The sequence below is a fragment of the Heterodontus francisci genome, chromosome 27, assembly GCF_036365525.1.
Source record: "Heterodontus francisci isolate sHetFra1 chromosome 27, sHetFra1.hap1, whole genome shotgun sequence".
NCBI classification, from domain to species: domain Eukaryota; kingdom Metazoa; phylum Chordata; class Chondrichthyes; order Heterodontiformes; family Heterodontidae; genus Heterodontus; species Heterodontus francisci.
Window position 1 is genome coordinate 12,198,003 of NC_090397.1, and position 23,573 is coordinate 12,221,575.

The 23,573-nt window shown below is 44.6% G+C and overlaps 1 protein-coding gene across 7 annotated transcripts in view; it reads right to left on the minus strand.

The window, feature by feature from the left end:
* plekhg7 (pleckstrin homology domain containing, family G (with RhoGef domain) member 7) overlaps nt 1–23,573 on the minus strand; it is a 128,961-nt gene that overhangs the window by 43,199 nt on the left and 62,189 nt on the right. For 6 of the 7 annotated variants that reach the window (XM_068059693.1, XM_068059690.1, XM_068059689.1 and 3 more), the window contains 8 exons: nt 19,431–19,459; nt 15,316–15,449; nt 15,091–15,131; nt 10,713–10,808; nt 9,685–9,834; nt 7,305–7,400; nt 5,950–6,033; nt 4,461–4,571 (listed from right to left, as the gene is read on the minus strand). In XM_068059693.1, coding sequence (XP_067915794.1) covers nt 4,461–4,571; nt 5,950–6,033; nt 7,305–7,400; nt 9,685–9,834; nt 10,713–10,808; nt 15,091–15,131; nt 15,316–15,449; nt 19,431–19,459 — 741 coding nt within the window. The remainder of the gene's footprint in view (nt 1–4,460; nt 4,572–5,949; nt 6,034–7,304; nt 7,401–9,684; nt 9,835–10,712; nt 10,809–15,090; nt 15,132–15,315; nt 15,450–19,430; nt 19,460–23,573) is intronic. The other variant, XM_068059694.1, reaches the window with a different exon arrangement.

The window sequence follows — 23,573 nt, forward strand, 5'->3', positions numbered from 1 at the left end:
TAATGCTCAGAGAATTTAAGAGGACATATGAGAACCCTCCGCAGTGTGTAGAAAACAACAAGGATTAAGTAAAAGAAAAGGGGGAATTGTGAGAATAAGAAATACTGAAATGTTGTTTCTACAGCTTGTGGAAAATTACCAAGAAGTCATTTTTACACAACATAATGAAATCACTGAAAAAGAGAACTGATAAGGGTATGTAAGTAAAGACCTTGAGATAGTACAGCAGTTAAAAATTGTGCTTAGGCAGAGAAAAGAGAAACAGCAAGAGTTAGAACAAAGGATGTAGTGAATAAGAAACTGCCCCACTAAGATAAAGGCTGACAGCTGCAAGTTAAAACACACAATGGAGAGCCAAATAAGGTAAAACAACAACAAGAGTTAGGGGCTAGAAAGTTAGAGTAGGGGGAGAAGTAAACAGAGGAGGAGACTGTAGCAACTATAGGATAGGTTAGTGTCATAATATGTTATAACCAATAATGTAAACTAAAGGCGTGGAAAAATGGATTTGTATTGTATAAACATGAACTGAATATGTTGATCGGTGTGCCTGCTTGTAGGACACTCGATCTTGCAAGAATGTTAAATAAACTTACTTCTTCAGAGTTTGACTTGGTGTAAATTATTATCAAGTGGGCTACGTTTCTCACAGTATGACAAGCAAGGAATGTAGAACAGCAAACAATAGGATATGTGGGAGGGTTTTGTTACATATAAATGAAATATCAAGTCTTCATGACTTGTATCTCCTACCCATGGGCCTAGTTTCTGAGGCTAATTTTAACTTACACAATTAACGATGGTACAATGTAACAATTGCAGACAGGAAGGATATTTTATTATTCTTTTTTCCCCAATTCATTCTCAGGGTGTTGGCAAGCCTGGTATTTATTGCCCAACACTAGTTGCCCTGAGGTTTGATATAGCTGAGTGGTTTGCTAAGCCACTTCAGAGGGCAGCAAAGAACCAACCACCTTGACCAGGAAGAGAGTCAACTGGCTAATGACGGCAGGTTTCCGTCCCCGAAGTGACATTAGGGAACCAGTTGGGTTTGCATGACTTTCATAGTCACTTAGGCCCTACGGTCATCAGGTGCGAGGCGCTCACGTTGTTGCTCTACGTGGCGCAGGTCTGGCCCATACCCCACTCCTGCGCCGTGGCAGTCACCCGAGCCATTTTCCGCTTCGTCTGGGGATCTAAAATGGACCGGGTCCGGAGGGACACGATGTTCAAATCTCTGGACATGGGCGGGAAAAATGTACCCAACGTGGCCCTCATCCTGATGACCACCTTCGTGTGCGGCTGCATCAAGCTATGTGTAGATCCCCAGTACGCAAACTCCAAGTGTCACTACGTGCTGAGGTTCTATCTGTCCCCGGTGTTGCGAAGGATGGGCCTGGTCACATTGCCGCGGAACGCTCCGTGCAGTTGGGACGTGCCGTACCACCTATCCTTCGTGGAGCAGTTTCTGCGGAAAAACACCTTTGACCACCGGTCCATCAGGCAGTGGTCTGCACGGAATGTCCTCAAGGCCCTACGGGAAAAGGAAACGGTGGATCCTGTCGGATGGTTCCCCGAGCAGACCGTCAAAGTCATTTGGCGGAATGCCTCATCACCAGAACTTTCAAACAAGCACCAAGACGTAGCTTGGCTGGTGGTGAGAAGGGCCCTCCCCGTCAGATCCTTCATGCACACCCGAAGTCTCGCCCCCTCCGCACAGTGCCCCCGCGTTGGCTGTGGTGGGGAAGAGACGGTCGCCCACCTCCTCCTGGAATGTGCCTTTGCAAAGCAGGTGTGGAAAGAGATGCAGTGGTTTTTGTCAAGGTTCATCCCAAGCAGCTCTGTAACACAGGAGTCTGTGCTCTACGGGCTGTTCCCAGGGACGCACACCGAGACAAACATCAACTGCTGCTGGAGGACTATCAATTCGGTGAAAGACGCCCTTTGGTCTGCCCGAAACTTGCTGGTCTTCCAGCGCAAAGAGTTGTCCACCACCGAATGTTGCAGACTGGCACATTCCAAGGTCCAGGACTACGTGCTGAGGGACGCACTAAAGCTTGGGGCAGCCGCAGCAAAGGCTCAATGGGGAAAGACCACAGTGTAAGGTTCCCCCACCAAGCTGGACTGAGGGGCTGGATCCATGGGAAACCCCTCGAACTGTATCGTTAATATTCTCAATTGCTGTAAATGTAAAACTGTAATTGACATGACAATTGTGAAACGGAAGGGTTGGGAAGAAACTCATGACAGTATTGAAGGAAACTGATCTCCCTTGCAATGTTTGTATTTTTTGGTGCTGTTTGGAAACTGTTTGGCAATGTAATTTTTACAGATTTTTATGAATAAAGTATATTTTGGAAATAAAAAAAAACTTTTACTGAGTCACCCGAGCCATTTTCCGCTTCATCTGGGGATCTAAAATGGACTGGAACCGGAGGGACACAATGTTCAAATCTCTGGATAAGGGCGGGAAAAATGTACCCAACGTGGCCCTCATCCTGATGACCACCTTCGTGTGCGGCTGCATCAAGCTGTGTGTAGATCTCCAGTACGCAAACTCCAAGTGTCACTATGTGCTGAGGTTCTATCTGTCCCCGGTGTTGCGAAGGATGGGCCTGGTCACATTGCCGTGGAACGCTCCATGCAGTTGGGCCGTGCCGTACCACCTATCCTTCGTGGAGCAGTTTCTGCGGGAAAACACCTTTGACCACCGGTCCATCAGACAGTGGTCTGCACGGAATGTCCTCAAGGCCCTACGGGAAAAGGAGACAGTGGATCCTGTCGGATGGTTCCCCGAGCAGACCGTCAAAGTCATTTGGCGGAATGCCTCATCACCAGAACTTTCAAACAAGCACCAAGACGTAACTTGGCTGGTGGTGAGAAGGGCCCTCCCCGTCAGATCCTTCATGCACACCCGAAGTCTCGCCCCCTCCGCACAATGCCCCCCCGGTGGCTGTGGTGGGGAAGAGACAGTCGCCCACCTCCTCCTGGAATGTGTCTTCGCAAAGCAGGTGTGGAAAGAGATGCAGTGGTTTTTGTCGAGGTTCATCCCAAGCAGCTCTGTAACACAGGAGTCTGTGCTCTACGGGCTGTTCCCAGGGACGCACACCGAGACAAACATCAACTGCTGCTGGAGGACTATCAATTTGGTGAAAGACGCCCTTTGGTCTGCCCGAAACTTGCTGGTCTTCCAGCGCAAAGAGTTGTCCACAACTGAATGTTGCAGACTGGCACATTCCAAGGTCCAGGACTACGTGCTGAGGGACGCACTAAAGCTTGGGGCAGCCGCAGCAAAGGCTCAATGGGGAAAGACCACAGTGTAAGGTCCCCCCACCAAGCTGGACTGAGGGGCTGGATCCATGAGGAAACCCCTCGAACTGTATCGGGAAAGTTTTCGTTTGCTGTAAAATGTAAAAATGTATATGGCATAACAAATGAAATGGAAGGGTTGTGAGGCAACTCATGATTGTATTGAAGGAAACTGATCTCCTTTGCACTGTTTGTATTTTTTGACTTGGTGCTGTTTGAAACTGGTAATGCATTTTTTAACAGATTTTTATGAATAAAGTATATTTTGGAAATAAAAAAAAAACTTTTACTGATCCCAGCTTTTTTAAACTGAATTCTAATTCTCAAACTTTAATGGTGGGATTTGCACTCACGTTCTCTGATTTATTTGTGCTGGCCTCTAGATTACTAGTCCAGTAAAATAATCACGGCACTACTGTACTCTCATCAACAATACATGGGATAAGGAATATATCTGTAGAATCATAGAAAGGTTACATTTGGCCTGTCATGTCCATGCCGGGTCTCTGTAAGAGCAACTCAGCTAGTCCCACACCCCTTTCTTTTCCCCACAGCCCTGCAAATTTCTTTCTCTTCAGATTATTATCCAATTTGCTTTTGAAAGCCACGATTGAATCTGCCTCCACCATACTCTCAGGCAGTGCATTCCAGATCCTAACCACTCGCTGCATCCAAAAGTTTTTCCTCATGTCGCCTTTGGTTCTTTTGCCATTCACCTTAAATTTGTCAGTCACTGTGGCAAGGCTGAATTTATTGCCCTGAATACAGTGACTCTTGTTACAATTGAATGACACGTCACTTCAGGAGATATTTAGAGTCAACCACATAGAGTGGGACCGGAGTCAGGTGTAGGCCCAGACTGGGGTGGGGCAGCAAGTTCCCATCCTTGAAGGACATTAGTGAACCAGTACGGTTTTGATGCAATCCGCAAATATTTCAAATCTCATTTCTTTATTACCCTTGGTGCCAACTCACAAATTGTGCATTCATTAGATTCACAACTTGCCGAGGTGGGATTTGATATCACAGATCCTTGGGTTGCCCATCCAGTACCAGAGCCATTACATCATCATACCCTTTGTAATAGTGTGTCTTTAATGTTTGTACACAATAGGCAATATTAGAGAATTGCAATAGCTACTATACTATACTTTAAGAAAGATTCCAAAGTCCTCCCTCGTCTTCAGGTTATTGAGGTAGAGGTTAGCTGCGGAGTAATTCAGACAATACTTCTGAAGATTGCAGCACACACTCTCCTGAAACTAATGGAAAACATTTTTGCGTTAGAAAAAAAAATCCTTTTAATTTCAATAAAACAGTACTTCTAAATATGAAAGCAGTGATCAGATCATAATGAAACACACTATTGGCTCTCTGCACCAGGTTGGGAGATGTTACTGAAAGGAAATGGACTATGCCATAACTTTTGTAACCTGTCTCAGCACAGTGCTCCCAGTCAGATATTGGGCTGGCAGGTTGTAGGAGGTTACAGAGTTAGGGAGGGGAGAGGTTATGGAGGGATTTGAAAACAAAGATGAATGTTCCAGTGTAAGGCTATCTTATGATATTGCACTGGCATCAATTTTTCCAGTGCCAAAACCGGCCATCCTTATGAAACCTAAAAATCAAACCAACAGTTTGTACAGTGATCTGACTCTCAGTGCATTTGGTATTGCTCTGGCAATTAACCAGCACAGACAGGATGGGCTGAATGGCCCTAAATTTCTAGGGTTTCATTAATTGCAACAAAAGAGTGCGAATACATTTGTATAGAACCCAGTTAACATCCCATGGCACTATTCAAAGAACAGCTCGACAGTTCTGCCAATATTTATCAATCAACCAACGTCAACAGAACAGATTATCTGGTCATTATCACGTTGCTTTTTTGAGGGACCTTGCTGTGTGCAAATTGGTAGCTGTGTATCCTACATTCCAACGGTGATTACTTCATTGACTGGTACGTACTTTGGGACGTTGAGGTTGTGAAAGGCAGTATATTAATGGAAATCGTTTATTCTCTCTCTCTACACAGGGTATTGAGCAACTTGATAACTCAGCTCCCCTGATAGTTCCACTGGTAAATATAAAACATGAGTCATTTTGACTTGGGGTGAAAGTGTAAACTGAACTTCCACTGCGGCCAGTGGAAACGACAATCCGGAGAGATGTGAAACGTGCAGCCAATTCACTGTCGTCCATTTGACAGGATCGTCCAAAGCTAAAATCTAACCCACATTAAACACAAGAAACTGAACATCTCAGGTTTGATTCCCAGCCTGTTTGAGTTAACTGGTCTCAGCCAAGTAGTGTTACAGGTGCTACAATTGGCTTCTGCAGCCCGAGGAGTAGAAAGCAGCCAGGGCTCCTGCTGTCATTTGCTACACAGAGACCTTTCATGATGTAGGGAGTTGGGAACAGTTTCAAGACCAAAAACATGAACTCCAGAACAGGGAACACTGGGTAAGAGGGAGTGAAAGACTGTAACATAGCAACTGCTGATTTCAGAGCTGGGCCGTTGTGATTTCAGAGCTGGGCCGTTGTGATTTCAGAGCTGGGCCGTTGTGATTTCAGAGCTGGGCCGTTGTGATTTCATTCAGTATTAAAAGTCCAATATAGAAAATATTCTGTAGCAAGTACCTTTGACAACACAGAGATGAGAGATGATAACTTCCAAGAACTCTGAATTGTTTCCAGGAGACTGGTCAAGAAATCCAAGCTCACCTAATATGACAAAACAATGCACAGGATTATGTCTACTGAAGTGTGAGATACATAACACATTGTTTGGTGGGTGCCCTCAATGCAATTTGTGCCCTGTTCAAAACTTAAATTTAAACTAGTTTTGGAGCGTGAATGATGAGCACAATTTAGCAATGGCACCACAGCAACCCTTGTACTATTTACATTCGGAATCAATGAGATAAGGTGCGGGATGCACCACCTTAATCACAATGGGACAACTCAACAACAACTTGCACCTTTGATGTAGAGAAAAACTCTTCACTAATGGCCTTCGGGGGAGGAAACCTGCAATCCTTACCCAGTCTGGGCAGTAGGCAGCTCCAGTTCCACTCTAACATAGTTGACTTTACGTGGCATAGCAAGCTGCTCAGTTGTATCAAACCGCTACCAGCGGTACAAGAAGGTTGAGCACCATCTTCTCAGGGCAACTAAGGATGGGCAATACATGCTGGTCTTGCCAGTGATGCCCACATCTCGAGAATGAATGTTTTAAAAAAGTCTCCCAGTGCTTCAGAGGATTGAGGGAAATGGATGTCAAACCAAATGAGGGATTGAGGAGTGACCAAAAGCTTGGTCAAAGAGGTGGATTTTAAGGAGCAGCTTAAATGGGGAGAGAAAGGTGGAGGGACTTAGGGTGGGAATTCCAGAGAGCAGAACCCAGGGGTTGAAGGATGACCACCAATGATGAGGCAAAGGAAAGGAAGGAATGCACAGCATTGGTAAGACGTGTATTGCCAGCAAGCCTTGGGCAAGCACAGTAACACATTGATTGTGATTTCCATTGTAATATATGCAGACATCAAGTCAGGGTTGTTCCTTAAATATTGTCAGTCGTTCAGTGTAAACTGAACTCAGAGTGAGTTTTGTGTCAGTTTCACACCAAAGTATCTCATGTCACACAATGTACACAATGTATTCCAAGATTAAGCTGATGGAGTAAGTCCCCAGTACAACTGGGGCTATAATGAAATTTTGGCAAAGGCAGAAGCAACTTAAGATGCTCTAGTTTCATAGTACAAGCTGAAACCAGGAAATAGTACCCTTCACTCAGTAAGCTAAGAGGGAAATTGGGTGGGGTGGACCAATCCACTCCCACCTGTTTTAGGCCCCAGTTGAAGTTGAAAGTTCCGCCCATTCTGTTTACATGAGGTACACCGTCTTTATAACAGAAATCTCAAAGCTGTGCACATTGCCAATGTAATATTAGAGTAACTCGAATGCAATTCCACCCTAGTCCCTGCTCTGATTACCGTGGACAATTCATTAAGGTTTGCAAACAGTCTCCAAGAATCAACGTCCAGAAGCCATCCTCTGCTCTGTAGATGTTTCAAAGTGTTCAGAAAGACCTTTAAAACAGAAATAAAATATGAGAAGCTTCTAAAAACCAGGGGCTCAAAGTCCACTTTAACAACTTGTAAAATGGTGCTCCCTTTATACTGACCAGTGGCATCTGTGATGTACCACTGAACCAGGAAGGACCCATTCTTGAGCACCCTTGCTCCTCCTACCACCACAAATATGTAACCTGAAACATTGTTTTGGAGCCTTTTTAGAGCGGGCAGCACTGCTGATTAGGCCACTCAATGGCAGGACTAATGGGCAGACTGTCCGCAGTGCACGGTCACTACAGGTCCCTTAAAATTGCTATCAATGCCTGAACTACGACATAGGACCCCAATTTCCACAGTAAAGAGGTCTACTGCCTGAAACAGGCCTTGTACCAGCTACCCATCAGAAGGCCGCTTTAAACATGTCAGCGGTCTAAGTGTCAGTGGTAAAAAAAACAGATAGTCTACCAACCCCAGTTTAAAGCTGCCACTGCCCTGTTAACATCAGTTTTGGCTTGTTAAAATTGGCCTTGCACAATCTAGATCTGAGTGTGAAGACTGAAATGGCTGTCTCGAAGGTTAGATAGCATAGTGAGCCTCTACAGTCAGAGAAAGGGGAGGGGCAAAGGGATACAGGTGGGAGGGTCAATGGGAAATTTGGGCAGGCAATGGGAAACTGGAGGTGGGGGAACAATGGGAAACTGGAGGTGGGGTGACATTGAGAAACAGGAGGTGGGGGGAGATGAGAAACTGGAGGTGGGAGGAGATGAGAAACTGGAGGTGGGGGGAGATGAGAAACTGGAGGTGGGGGGAGATGAGAAACTGGAGATGGGAGGAGATGAGAAACTGGAGGTGGGGGGAGATGAGAAACTGGAGGTGGGGGGAGATGAGGAACTGGAGGTGGGGGGACAATGAGAAACTGGAGGTGGGGGGGACAATGGGAAACTGGAGAAGGGGCAATGAGAAACTGGAGGTGGGGGGACAATGAGAAACTGGAGGTGGGGGGAGATGAGAAACTGGAGGTGGAGGGAGATGAGAAACTGGAGGTGGGGGGACAATGGGAAACTGGAGAAGGGGCAATGAGAAACTGGAGGTGGGGGGACAATGAGAAACTGGAGGTGGGGGGACAATGGGAAACTGGAGGTGGGGGGAGATGAGAAACTGGAAGTGGGGGGACAATGGGAAACTGGAGGTGGGGGGAGATAAGGAACTGGAGGTGGGGGGAGATGAGAAACTGGAGGTGGGGGGACAATGGGAAACTGGAGGTGGGGGGACAATGGGAAACTGGAGGTGGGGGGACAATGGGAAACTGGAGGTGGGGGGACAATGGGAAACTGGAGGTGGGGGGAGATGAGAAACTGGAGGGAGGGACAATGAGAAACTGGAGGTGGGGGGACAATGGGAAACTGGAGGTGGGGGGCACAATGGGAAACTGGAGGGAGGGACGATGGGAAAAGGGGGTGAGGGACAATGGAAAACTGAAGGTGGGCGGGCAATGGGAAACTGGAGGGAGGGACAATGGGAAATCAGAGGTGGGGGGACAATGGGAAACTGGAGGTGAGGGGACAATGGGAAAATGGAGGTGGGTGGACAATGAGAAACTGGAGGTGGGGGGACAATGGGAAAATGGAGGTGGGCGGACAATGGGAAACTGGAGGTGGGGGGACAATGGGAAAAGGGGGTGAGGGATAATGGGAAACTGGAGGTGGGGGGGGACAATAGGAAATCAGAGGTGGGCGGACAATGGGAAACTGGAGGTGGGTGGACAATGGGAAACTGGAGGTGGGTGGACAATGGGAAACTGGAGGTGGGGGGACAATGGGAAAATGAAGGTGGGTGGACAATGGGAAACTGGAGGTGGGGGGACAATGGGAAAATGAAGGTGGGTGGACAATGGGAAACTGGAGGTGGGTGGACAATGGGAAACTGGAGGTGGGGGGACAATGGGAAAATGAAGGTGGGTGGACAATGGGAAACTGGAGGTGGGGGGACAATGGGAAAATGGAGGTGGGCAGACAATGGGAAAAGGGGGTGAGGGATAATGGGAAACTGGAGGTGGGGAGGACAATGGGTAAATGGGGGGAGGGACAATGGGAAACTGGAGGTGGGGCAAAGCGAATCAAAATGCCCTCAGGAACTATTTGTAGCCTTCAGCTTTTGGAAAATAATTGTCCTTGATCCTCCACTACTTCCAGCTGTTCAGAATCGTCGATATCCACCAGATTCACTGTACATTGAATCTGTTATAGTTAGGTTAGGTTGTTTTCTTATTAACTCTTTGAACAGTTAAGATTGAATCTACCTTCTCCATCACCAATAACTGGTCACCAAAGTAGGTACATTCAGTGGTGAAGATCTCCCACATGGCCTGCTGTAGCTTCTTATCCTGTTGCTTAGTCCGGGTTTCAGGGTTAACGTTCTGGATCTTCATTACATATGTCCAGCTTTTATCCTGACAAGGTAAAATAAGTATATAAACAGCTACCAAAAGGCCTATACATTGGCACAAGGGAGACAGTTAAACTGTGCAGACAGAGAAACATTTTACTGATTCCCTAACGTCAGAGGACCTAGTTATGAGGGAAATTTCAGCTCTTCAACTTTGAAAGACCTCATCTGGAGTACAGTGTTCAGTTCTGGGCACCACACCTCAGGAATCTTGGCCTTGGTGGAAGTACAGTGCAGGTTCACCAGAATGATACCGGCACTAAAAGGGTTAAATTTTAACATCAAGTTACATAAACCAGACTTGTATTCCTTTGAGTTTAGAGTTTATGGGTGATCTGATCAAAGTGTTTAAAATGATAAAAGGATTCAACAGGGTAGATGGAGAGAAACTATTTCCTCTGGTGGGAGAGTCCAGAAGCAAGGGGCATAATCTTCACATTAGAGCTTTGCCACTCAGGAGAGAAATCAAGAAAACATTTTTTCACACAAAGAGCAGTGGAAATCTGGAACGTTGTCCTGAAAAAGGCTGTGGATACTATGGGCCAATTGGAGCTTTCAGGACTGAGGTCAATTTTTGTTGAGTGTATGTATCTATGGGATGCAGAGAATAGGCGGGTAAAATGAAGTTGTGATCTAACTGAATGGCAGAACAGGTTTGAAGGGCTGAATGGTCTCCTCCTCTTCCTAAAGGTGGCTGAGAGGCGAGTTCATAGTGATTTATGCAAAGTAGTAAATACTATAGTTCTAGAACTAGAAACTACTGACATCAGCAGAGTTCCTTCGGAGCACAGACGTCAGAAGTCAGAGAGAGGTGAACTGAGAGGCTGCGTGAAGGCAGGAGAGGCATTTGATCAATGGCAGTGATGTGGCAGGACAAAATACCTTGTACTGTTGGAAGCCGTGATCCGTGCAGTCCGTGATCTCTACTGACACCAGAAGGTTCTCTAAGTCGGATATTTGCTTTTGCTTCACTTTGCTCTGAAACCAGAAACGTGAAACAATTGCATAAAATTGGTGTGAATTTGCACTTCTGCTGCACAGAACTCTGAGGGGCACTGTTTGGCTGGTGGGGGAATCCCATGCAAAGATTCAGTTTTGGGCAAGCCCCTCGATAACATCAAGATCAATTTACCTTAGTCCTTATCACTGGATCTGCCTGAGTCTCCTGACCAGCTCGGGAACTTGCGCAACCCATGTGTATGGGGCCCTCATCCTCTTCCCCAACCCCTATCCTTGTCAGAAACAGCACACAGACTGAGCATGATTTACTGACCATTAAAAGGAAACAATTGGAAAGTTGTGCTCAATCATGTCCCAAATTTTGGATTTGCGCTGCTAATGGGCAAATCGCCTCACTGACTGTGTAGACTTTCTAAAAGGTTCATTTTCAGAATGTGGGCATCTCTCGCAAGGCAGGCATTTATTACTATTTATTATTATTTGCCTCAAGAAGGCGATAGTGGTGGTAGGCCTTCTTGAACTGAAATTCCTTGTAGCAATTTTGATACAACTGACTAATTTGCTAGGCCATGTTGGTGTGGGACTAGAGTCACATATAGACCAGATCAGGTAAGGATGGCAGATTTCCTTCCCTGAGGCAATATAAAATAAAGGGTACAATTCTAAAGGGGGTGCAGGAGCAGAGGGACCTGGGGGTATAGGTGCACAAATCATTGAAGGTAAAAGGGCAAGTTGAGAAAGCGGTTAATAAAGCATATGGGATCCTGGGCTTTATAAATAGAGGCATAGAGTGCAAAAACAAGGAGGTTATGATGAACCTTTATAAAACACTGGTTCAGCCTCAATTGGAATATTGTGCCCAATTCTGGGCACCACACTTTAGGAAGGATGTGAAGACTTTAGACAGAGTGTAGAAAAGATTCACAAGAGTAGTTCCAGGGATGAGAGAGCTCAGTTATGTGGATAGGTTCCTCATGGCAGACTGGTACAAAAGGTGAAGTCACACGGGATCAGAGGTGAGCTGGCAAGATGGATACAGAACTGGCTCGGTCATAGAAGACAGAGGGTAGCAGTGGAAGGGTGCTTTTCTGAATGGAGGGCTGTGACTAGTGGTGTTCCGCAGGGATCAGTGCTGGGACCTTTGCTGTTTGTAGTATATATAAATGATTTGGAGGAAAATGTAGCTGGTCTGATTAGTAAGTTTGCGGACGACCCAAAGGTTGGTGGAGTTGCGGATAGTGATGAGGATTGTCAGAGGATACAGCAGGATATAGATCGGTTGGAGACTTGGGCGGAGAAATGGCAGATGGAGTTTAATCCAGACAAATGTGAGGTAATGCATTTTGGAAGGTCTAATGCAGGTGGGACGTATACAGTAAATGGCAGAACCCTTAGGAGTATTGACAGGCAGAGAGATCTGGGTGTACAGGCCCACAGGTCACTGAAAGTGGCAACGCAGGTGGATAAGGTAGTCAAGAAGTCATACGGCATGCTTGCCTTCATCGGTCGGGGCATAGAGTATAAAAATTGGCAAGTCATGCTGCAGCTGTACAGAACTTTAGTTAGGCCACACTTAGAATACTGCGTGCAATTCTGGTCGCCACACTACCAGAAGGACGTGGAGGCTTTGGAGAGGGTACAGAAGAGGTTTACCAGGATGTTTCCTGGTCTGGAGGGCATTAGCTATGAGGAGAGGTTGGATAAACTCGGATTGTTTTCACTGGAACGACAGAGGTGGAGGGGCGACATGATAGAGGTTTACAAAGTTATGAGCGGCATGGACAGAGTGGATAGTCAGAAGCTTTTTCCCAGGGTGTAAGAGTCAGTTACTAGGGGACATAGGTTTAAGGTGAGAGGGGCAAAGTTTAGAGGGGATGTGCGAGGCAAGTTCTTTACACAGAGGGTGGTGAGTGCCTGGAACTTGCTGCCGGGGGAGGCGGTGGAAGCAGGTACGATAGCGACGTTTAAGAGGCATCTTGACAAATACATGAATAGGATGGGAATAGAGGGTTATGGTCCCCGGAAGTGCAGAAGGTTTTAGTTTAGGCAGGCATCAAGATCGGCGCAGGCTTGGAGGGCCGAATGGCCTGTTCCTGTGCTGTACTGTTCTTTGTACCTTGTAGGTTAGAGAAGCTGGGACTGTTCTCCCTAGAGAAGGTTGAGAGGAGATTTGATAGAGGTGTTCAAAATCATGAGGGGTCTGGACAGAGTAGATGTTCCCATTGGCGGAAGGATCGAGAACCAGCGGTCAGAGATTTAATGTGAATGGCAAAAGAACCAAAGGCGACATGAGGAAAATCTTTATACGCAGCGAGCGGTTAGGATCTAGGATGCATTGCCTGGGAGTGTGGTGGAGGCAGATTCAATCGTGGCTTTCAAAAAGGGATTGGATAAATACTTGAAGAGAAAATATTTGCAGGGCTACAGGCAAAAAGTGGTGGAGTGGGACTAGCTGAGTTACTTGTGCAGAGAGCCGGCAGAGATGTGACAGGTCGAATAGCTTCCTTCTGTCCTGTAAATATTCTATGATGGACTTAATGATACTGGCTTTTTATTTTCAGATATTTATCTTTATTAGACTGAATTCCAATTCACAAACTGCTGTGGTGGGACTTGAACTCAAACTCTCTGGATTAATAGTCTGGGTCTTTGGATTTTTTAACTAGTAATCGAACCACTATACTACCGTACCTGATCCTAAACTTGTAATATTGGCCCTCTTGTACAGGTAAGAGTGTTCTAATTTAGCTTTCATGGGGTTAGGACCAAACACAAATGCATTCAGAAATAAAGACTGCAAATCACAGCTTCCGCCCATGACTCAACAGGGTTCAGGCAGTGAACAGCTGAGCCCCTACAGACAAGGAAGGCCTGAGTTCCAGCCCTCATCCAGTTCGAGTCAGATCTTTGCTGGGGGCAGAGGTCACAGTGCCACAGTTGACCTTCGCACCCTGAGTTAGGGAGCAACAAACTGACCCGCAATTCCTGGTCCCAGTCCCAATGCAATGACGCCCTGCTCCTAACACATGTCAATGGCTGTCAAGAACCAGACACTTTCCCCCTCCTCCCCTACCCCGCAAAAAAATGGACAGTCTGTTAGCACTAACTGTCAAGGCTTGCCCATATATAATGGCTCTCTGGGAAAGATGTTAGAGGGTGGCTGCAGTCATGCCACAGAAGTTCACCAGACTAATCCCTGGGATGGCAGGATTGTCTAATGATTAGAGATTGCAAAAAGTGGGCCTGTATTCTCTAGAGTTTCGAAGAATGAGAGGAGATCTCATTGAAACTTAAAAAAATCTTACAGGCCGTGACAGGGTGGATGTGGATAGGATATTTCCTCTGGCTGGTGAGTCTAGAACCAGAGGACACATCACATTTAAGACTGAGATGAGGAGGAATTTCTTTACTCAGAGGGTGGTGAATCTTTGGAATCCTCTACCCCAGAAGACTGTGGAAACTCAATCATTGAGCATGTTCAAGATAGAAATCGATAGATTTCTAATATGAACACCATCAAGGGATATGGGGATAGTGGGAAAAATGTCTTAGAGGTAGATGAACAGCCATGATCTGTTTGAATGGCGGAGAAGGCTCGATGGGCTGAATGGCCTACTCCTGCTCATATTTACTATGATCCTAGTGTTTGGGGAGAAGAGGTAAATTAGGCCAAAAAAAAGTGATTATAACCAGCAACAGAACTTGTCATCATAATGGCCTGAGGAATTGGGGAGAGCCCATTTTTGGGACACTTTTGGAGAGGAGCCCTGGATGCTCAGCCTCCAACTTCACTCGACTGAAGACAGCGATGTGGAAGGAGCCCAAGGAAGAATAGTGGACAAAGATGGGGCTAATCCACTCCTTCCAATTTAACACGAGTGGTGAAAGATAGTGCTGTTTCTACAGCTGGATACTAGTTAATTATATATAACATGGATATTTTACATCAATGTTTATTGTAAGAAAGAAACTTTGTATCTTAGTTATTAGTGTTACAGATATGTGAATAGGCAGTTAATATCAGCAGAGGTACAGCACATTAGGGTTAAGCTTCAGATTAGGTTAAACGAGTTTGTACTTGCTAAATTTATCAGGGTTTGAGAGAATCACTGGAACGTAGCCTCCCCAATCTCAAGTACAAAGAGGTGAGTGAGGTACAACTTGCTGTTATCTTGGGAAGTGTCTGACACAAGCTGCTCAGTGTACATGCATTGTTTGCTCAATCTGTCCCACATTCCACCTACAAAATCTGAGGGAGTGCTGAAATATTAAACACTATTTAAACATTACAAAGCATTACCGTTCCTCGTTTTGTGAAGGGCCATTTTGACTTCTTGGATTCTGAAAGAGAAAATTGTGATGGCTTTAGAATTTTGATATTATATCTGGCAGGTCGCATCTTTCCAAATCACCCAATGCTGAATATTTAGGAAACCAAGCCTCTGAAATATTAAATATTGCCAAGGCAAACAATCCAGATAATCAAATATAGGGAAGCAAATAACATACAGGCCCATGAGCTTACCTGTGCTGAGAGTGGGTGTTGACACAGTACGATAAAGATGCTCAGCGCCATTAGAAATTAATAAATCCCCAGGAAATATCTCCAGCTCAGGTAAACAAACAACCAATGAGCTGCGCCGACGGTGAGACAAGAGGCTGTAACATTGAAATAAACAAACACAAAAGAGTAGATTTTCCAATGAACATTATTTTAATACTGGTGAATCAAGAGGGTCTTACGTGGGCAAGAGTAATAGGGGGCCTCCCCCTCTGAAAGAAAAGTGGGCTCATTTCTGCTGATCTGTACAAAGTAATCGTGAAATTACCCCACATGTAGAAAATTCAGGAGCAAAATCCTGCTGCCCTTCTCCTATCCCATACCTAGTGACCTCTGTGCTCGCTGACCTACATAGGATTCCAGTCCACCAAAGCGTCCAATTTTAAGTTTCATTTTTGTGTTCAAATCCCTTCATGTTTTTTTTCCCCCTCTCTAAACTCCTCCAGCCCTACCCTCAAACTCTTTGTTCATCTGATTCTGGTCTCTGGCCCCCACTCCCTACGCCCAATATTGGTGGCTAATCCTTTCGCCGTCTCTGACCCAGGGTCTGGAATTCACTCCCTAAACCTCTTCACCTCTCACTCCTCCTTTAGTGCATTTCTAAAACACATTTCTTCAACTAAGTTTTTATCCACCGCTCCCTCTCTCCTTGGTTCACCATCCATTTTAATTTGATAATGCTCCTGCAAAGCTCCTTGGGATTTTTTAGTGTATAGGCACCATATAAAATGCAAGATGTTGTTGCTCATTAACACTGATGATTCCGGTTCAACATCTGGACAAATGTGGGGTAGATGTTAAACTTACTGCTGGGGGCAAAACTGGCTTCTTTTGTTCATAAGCAAAATATTCCGGATGCTGGAAATCTGAAATAGAAACAGAAAATGCTGGAAATACTCAGCAGGTCCGTCAGCACTATGGAGAGAGAAACAGAGTTACCATTTCAGGTCGATAACCTTTTCATCAGAACTGTTTCTATACTTGTCTCATAATCCTTTTGTCATTGACCATTCCTGCACTCCACTCTATCACAGACCCCTCTCACCCTCCACCACTAACCCATATTTCCCTGCCTCTGTACTTGCTTAAAAGCTGCTCATCTCTAACTTTTCCCAGTTCTAATGAAAGGTCATTGACTTGAAATGTTTCTCTCTTTACAGTTGCTGTCATACCTGCTGTGTATTTCCAGCATTTGCTGTTTTTCCAGTATTGTACAGCTGGTAGTTCATCAACCACCTGTTACACAAACTGCCTATTCTCAGCACCATTGATATCACTGGAAATGAAAACCAGGCTATTTCTACCACAGGCGGCCGATGTGCAACACTTGTTTTACACTGGGTTGCAAATCTCCCCCAAATGATGCTTTCTGCTAGTCTTGTACTCTTCATCCCTGTCGAAACGGTGCAGCTTTTTTAACTGGGCAGAATCAGGGTGAAATATGATCGGATGTTTCATACAAACATTGCTTGTGTTTCTGTTGCCTAGTTACTGGACTGGTTTTCCTTCCGGTCAATGATTGTTAGTCATTCACAAGTGATTAATCACTAGGGTGCCCAAAGTTCAATCAATTTGAGAGATAGAAAGCCCAAGGTGTAATTAAACCTGCTAATCCCTTATTATCCCAAAGTTCTCACTAACTACTTGATGAAAATAATCAGCATGAATTATTCCCTCTTAGAACTTTTCAATTTGCATCAAATGTTTGGGATAATTCCACACATTTGATTTTACTGCTTGCATGTTAGTTTTTCCACACTAAATATGCTTTGAGAATTGTAAATAGTTATACATTATAAAAGGTCAGTAAATTCCCACTTTGCAAACAGTTCAGTGTTCCAAACTTCATTCCGGGCACAACAATCACAATATTTGTGCTGTCAATTAAAGTAAATTATTGTTTGTTTAAGTACGTGTGTATTTGCTGACACAGTTCATATAGATCTAATCTGACCAGCTTCACCAGGTGAAGCCTGTCTTGTTGAAAGGGTCCCTCTAACATTCTAACTGAAATGAAATTTGAATCCATTCAGAAAGCTTCACAATGAGGTGTGGGTTTTCATTGAAATAAAAGCAAAATACTGCGGATGCTGGAAATCTGAAATAAAAACAAGAAATGCTGGAATCACTCAGCAGGTTTGGCAGCATCTGTGGAAAGAGAAGCAGAGTTAACGTTTCGGGTCAGTGACCCTTCTCTGGTTCCGAAGAAGGGTCACTGACCCGAAACATTAACTCTGCTTCTCTTTCCACAGATGCTGCCAGACCTGCTGAGTGATTCCAGCATTTCTTGTTTTTATGTGGGTTTTCATTGAACGGGCATTCGAAAAGGTGGTCTTCATAACCTAAGGAATCTCTCAAAAGAACTGAGAAATCCTATTCATATTCCTGAGAGCTTCATTATGATATAGTCAAATCATGATCCTCCAGGTGTGGTGTTGCCACATAGAAAAGGCTACTTTACTTCACAAAGCATAATTAGTAAGAACTACCAAACCATTAATTGTGAACAAATTTCTTCTACTAGTTGTGACGACAGTGATAGTGGGGGCTCGAGTGGTCTCTGAAATCACGGTGCCTGAAACTTCTGAATGCAACAACGGCATTTGTGTGTACAATCGCACTAATGGGGTAAATCGGAATCAGTTTCCTATTAAACCAAGATCAAGATGATCATGGATGAGCGAGGCCGTTCGTCGTATCTCAGCTCATCCATCCAGAAAACTGTAACGGCCCCCAGTCTAGCATCCAATTGGTTCTTAAATGATTCCGAGGCTTTGTCCTGCACAACGCTGGAAGTCAATTTCATGGGTCGATCATGCACTGGGATAGATTCTGACTGCGCGAGAGTGGAGAATGGGTGATAGTGAGTCGGCAGCCCGTGTTACATCACCCAATTTTATTCTCGTTGAAGTAAATGAGCTGTTAACTCATCATCATCTGTTTTATACCAGTGAACAAATCAAGATCTGTCCCAGTGTGTGAAGAAAACTCCCTGTTATTAGTCTGCAACTTGCAATTTGCAGTTTTAATCTGTAACCCACTGGTTCGACACTTAATGTTTAAAGTAACATTCCAGATTTACTATTTCTATTCCCTGAACTATATGGGCCTCTCTATATGATCACCTCTTTTACGATTCCTTTACAACAATAACAACAAAAACTTTTATGTCTAAAGCTCCTCTAATATAGGTAAATGTCCCAAGCTACTTCACATGGGCATTAAAGGTGCAGGGGCAGGAAGAGAAGCCATTGCAGGTGATTCTCCAGCTACGATTAGATAGATAATAGCTGAAGAACCCATGTTCTACCAGACATTCCATGATAACTCAGGCCTCTGTACTGTCTCCAATGCTTCATTGTCTCTCTTGTGTCTCGATTATGGTGTGGTCTGACCAGTGCCCTATACAGTTTGATCATGACTTCCCCTAACTTCTAATCTAATTCTATGTAAATCCAAACTCAGAAGGAACTCCCTAGTGTTTGTTTCATTCATGTTTTTCATTCCCTCTGCACCAAAGTGATTATAATCTTTAGATCTCCCTTAAAGGGATTTAAGATGCCCCTCCCTACCTCTGTAGCCTTTACAACCCTCCGAGATAACTGCACTCCTCCAATTCCAGCCTCCTGAGCACCCCGATTTTATTCACTCCACCACTGGCGGCCTTGCCATCAGCTGCCCAGGCCTCAGGACTCTGCAATTCCCTCCCTAAAACTCTCTGCCCCTCTACTTTTCTCTCCTCTAAGGTGCTCCTTAAAACCTACCTATTTTACCAAGCTTTTGATCACCTGTCCTAATTTCTCCTGCTGTGGCTCAGTATTAAATTTTGTTTACCCTCCACATGAGCAATTTGTCCTAATCATATTTACCCACCCTCTTCCCATATCCCTTGAACCACCTAATCAACCTAATCTTCACTATGAACATTGTTTCTGCCTCAACCACCAACTCTGCAAGTGGATTCCACAAACTCCTAACCGTGTATAAAGAAGTTTTTCCTGCCCTGTATTCTAAATCCGAAACATATAATCTTGTATCTGTGACCCCTTGGGATGAAGTATGGATGCAAGGTTTCATACCTCTCAGGCTTTACATCCTGGGCTATCTGCTAAGAGAGAAGAAACAAAATAAATTGAGAATTAGGAAACAGCTGGGAAAGTCTTCTAATCATACTTTCTTTTCTACAAAAGAGTGAACTAGGTATACTATGAAAAATTATTAGACATTCAGATACAACTCAATTAGTTTGTACGAAATATTTGTGATTTGGAGACAGCAGAGAAGTTGTTGCATTCAGAATCACACATGCAGAGTCATAGAGTTATACAGCACAGAAACAGGCCCCTCGGCCCATCGTGTCTGTGCCGGCCATCAAGCACCTAACTATTCTAATCCCATTTTCCAGCACTTGGCCCGTAGCCTTGTATGCTATGGAGAGGTTCAGCGTATCTGACTGCTCGCCATGTCTTATTATGTCTATTAAACCTGTCTGTTTTCAACTGGAGGACAATTCCGACTGAGCATTGCTTGACAATATTATTTTCAATATAGCAGGATGATGTCTTTCCCCCTCTCTGTTTTCAGGTCCTTCTCACTCACCGGACATTAGCCTGAGAGGGTCTTAATCACTGGGTCCGCACTGGGCATTGTTTTGTTTGTTGCATTCGCCCTCCATCTAATGAGACACCTCACCTCTGGTAAGTACAGGCCAATGGGAAACTCAACGTCACACATTTGGGTACAAAGCCAATGGGATTAATGTTATTCTCAATTTGATAAATTGCAGGCAGGAACCCACCTCCTGTCATCCAGTAAAAAAAAAGACTTGTATTCGTATGGTGCCTTTCATGCTCTCCGGACCTCCTAACGTGCTTTACAGCCAATGAAGTACTTGTGAAGCGCAGTCACTATTCTAATATAGGAAACGCAGCAGCCAATTTGCTCACAGCAAGCTCCCACAAAAGCAATGAGATAATGACTAGATAACCTTTAGGTGTTGCTTGAGGGATAAATATTGGTGTGCTTAATGTCTGCACCCCTTCAGTCCTTATCGTTATGTTTATGTCAGATTTTGGTGTTAATTTTTCCATTATAAATTCCTATGTCTACATTCATAATGGAACTCCCAATGTGAACTCATCACCGTGATTGTGTAATCTGGCCACTCTGTTTCCACAATTCTCTCAAAATGCTTTCTGAGTTGTTTCCCCTCAGTAACTAAAAATTTCTGTTGTCTAAAATAAGGTTTAAACAAAAAAATTTTAATTCCAAAATATTGCATATTTTACCATGACATGTTTAAATGTACCTGTTAAATTGCCTTATGGCCAATGCTGGGACCACTGCTTTTTTGATATATATAAATGACTTGGATCTTGGAATACAGAGTAGAATCTCAAAATTTGCTGATGACACCAAACTTGGAGGTGCAGCAAACAATGACGATGATATGAACTGCGTGCAACAGGACATAGATAGGCTAGCAGAATGAGGAGACAGTTGGCAGATGGAATTTAATACTGACAAGTGTGAGGAAATGCATTTGGCAAAAGGAATTGGGAGAGGCAACATATACTTAATGGCACAGTTCTAAAGAGTGTGCAGGAACAGAGGGACTGGGGGATGCAAGTGCATCGATCTTTGAAGGTGGCAGGATATATTCAGAGTGGTTAGTAAAGCATATGGGATCTTGGGCTTCATAAGTAGAGGCAGTGAGTACAAAACCAGGGAAGTTATGCTGAACTTTTATAAAGCTCTGGTTAGGCCCCAAATGCAGTAGTGTGTCCAGTTTTGGTCACCACACTTCATGAAGGATGTGAGGGTTCTTGAGAAGGTGCAGAGGAGATTTACCAGAATGGTTCCAGCTCAGGGAGAGGGGAAGAGAGAGCTTGGATGGGTGTGGGAGAATTCTGAGGGCAAGAAACAATGTGCATTTATTCATATAATGTTACTTCAGTCTATTATATAGTAAAAATGGTGAATGGTCTGAAGATTTCAAGTGTACTCCACACTAGCTGGTGAGGCTTTAAACATATTGTTATGTGACATGTTGAAAACAATAGATGCCACCTTACAATATGCGACAGCCTTCAGCTGCCTTGCTCCACCCGGCATATATTCAGGAATAACAGATATTATCAAAAGTTTAACTTACCAATTGTTTTGTGAGCTCTAAATGTTTATCCTTACCAAACCCCGCACAAATGACAATGTTGGTTAAATTCCCAATCTTTGCTAGAAGTTGAAAGCCTGCCTCAGCAGGCCCCTATTTAAAATGTCCTAAAGTGCCCAGTTTGAGGTCCCAATCTAAAAACGTGGAATGGATCCTGCAAAGTGGAACCCCAAACAGGTCCACTGAAGAAAATATTTTCAGACTTGGCCCCTCACTGAGCTGGTTTCTCACTGTTTAAGACCAGTGTCAGCTTTGGATTAGTGACTAACACTCTCATCTTCAACTCAGAGGTTATAAATTCAATTCCTAGTTCGGAGACCTGAGCACAAAACCACAGAGGACCGTGTCCCATCCCCACAAGCCCACAGCGAGGTTGCCTCATATTACTGGGCAACTTCTACACACGGCAGAGGCGCCCCCGCCCACCCCCGCTGGCATAATTCCAGCAGTGGCGGGAAGAGACCCTTTAGTGGCCATTAATAGGCCTCATAAGGACCTCAACTGTGGGAAGGCCATCTTCGGCTTATTCCATCCCCGACTAAATTCCGATGCGACAGGAAGGTGACGGGCCCTCCGCCCCTGCCTCCCATTGCAATTCGATTGGCCTCTCTGCCTCCAAGCCTGTCTCTGGAGGGCCCATTAAATTCAGTCCCCTGCCTCTCTCCTCCCACTCCGTAGAAGCAGTTGGTCCCTGCACCCTGCCTTTAATCTGCGACTATCACTTGTACCTTGGCTGGCCACTAGTGCTAGGGTGATATCTTTATATTTTTTATGATAAACCACTTAAATTTTGGTGTAAGGGGATTTTAGAATGTTTGTTATAAGCTGTTTATATATTGTTATATATTTGTATGGGTGAGTTTTATTTATTTTTGTTAATGACTCTTTAAATATGAGGGATTAATATATTTATATATTTCTGTTATAAACTCTTTCAATCTTACATACCATGCCCTGACAGCTTGAGCTCCACCTCATGACCTCTCAATCCCCACTATCATCTGGGGACTAGTACTGTGTACAGTTCTAGTCACCACACTATAGGAAGGATGTGATTGCACTGGAGAGGGTGCAGAGGAGATTCACCAGGATGTTGCCTGGGCTGGAGCATTTCAGCTATGAAGAGAGACTGAAAAGGTTAGGTTTGTTTTCCTTAGAGCAGAGAAGGCTGAGGGGGGACACGATTATGAGGGGCATTGATAGGTTAGATAGGAAGAAATGTTTTCCCTTAGCGGAGGCGTCAAGAACCAGGGGGCATAGATTTAGGGTAAGGGGCAGGAGGTTTAGAGTAGATTTAAGGAGAAATTTTTTCAGCCAGAGGGTGGTTGGAATCTGGAACGCACTGTCTGAATGCACTGGTAGAGGCAGTTGAGCATTTGAAACGCCATAAGCATACAAGGCTACGGGCCAAGTGCAGGAATATGGGATTAGAATAGTTGGGTGCTGTATGACAGGCACAGACAAGATGGGCCGAATGGCCTGTTTCTGTGCTGTATAACTCTATGACACTATGACTACCTTTGGTTGTGATTGTAAACTCCTACAATACTTGTTACTCCTGCAGCCGATAAATATTTCCGATGCCAAAGGTGTCATGCTGTGTAGTATACAACAGCGATACTTTATTATGTGGGTACGTAAAGAGAGAACAGCAGAGAGCCAGTGTTTCTCTTCATTCTAAAATGATTTCTTTCTAAAAAGAAGTGAATTAAATTTTGAAGGCAAATAAAGCCTCTTTGAGAGGAACTGATATGAAGGGAGGGTATGAGGGGAATCAGTGGAAGCAAATTGGTTTGAGTGGGAGTGGGGGGGGAATTGGTGGAGGTGAGCGTCAGCAGAACAGGAGGAGCAGACAATAAAAGGGTGAGTGAGAGTTTCAAGCAGAGTGAGACGATATGGAGAAGTATGAGTGGGGGAGGTGGTGGAACGGAAACCAATGAGGACCACAGTTTCCATGCAATCTCTGTTCACCTCAAAGTTCAAAGGATAGAAAAAAAGAGGGAGAAGCAAGTAGAATTAAGGAGAGAAAAGCATCATAGGAAAAGAGGAG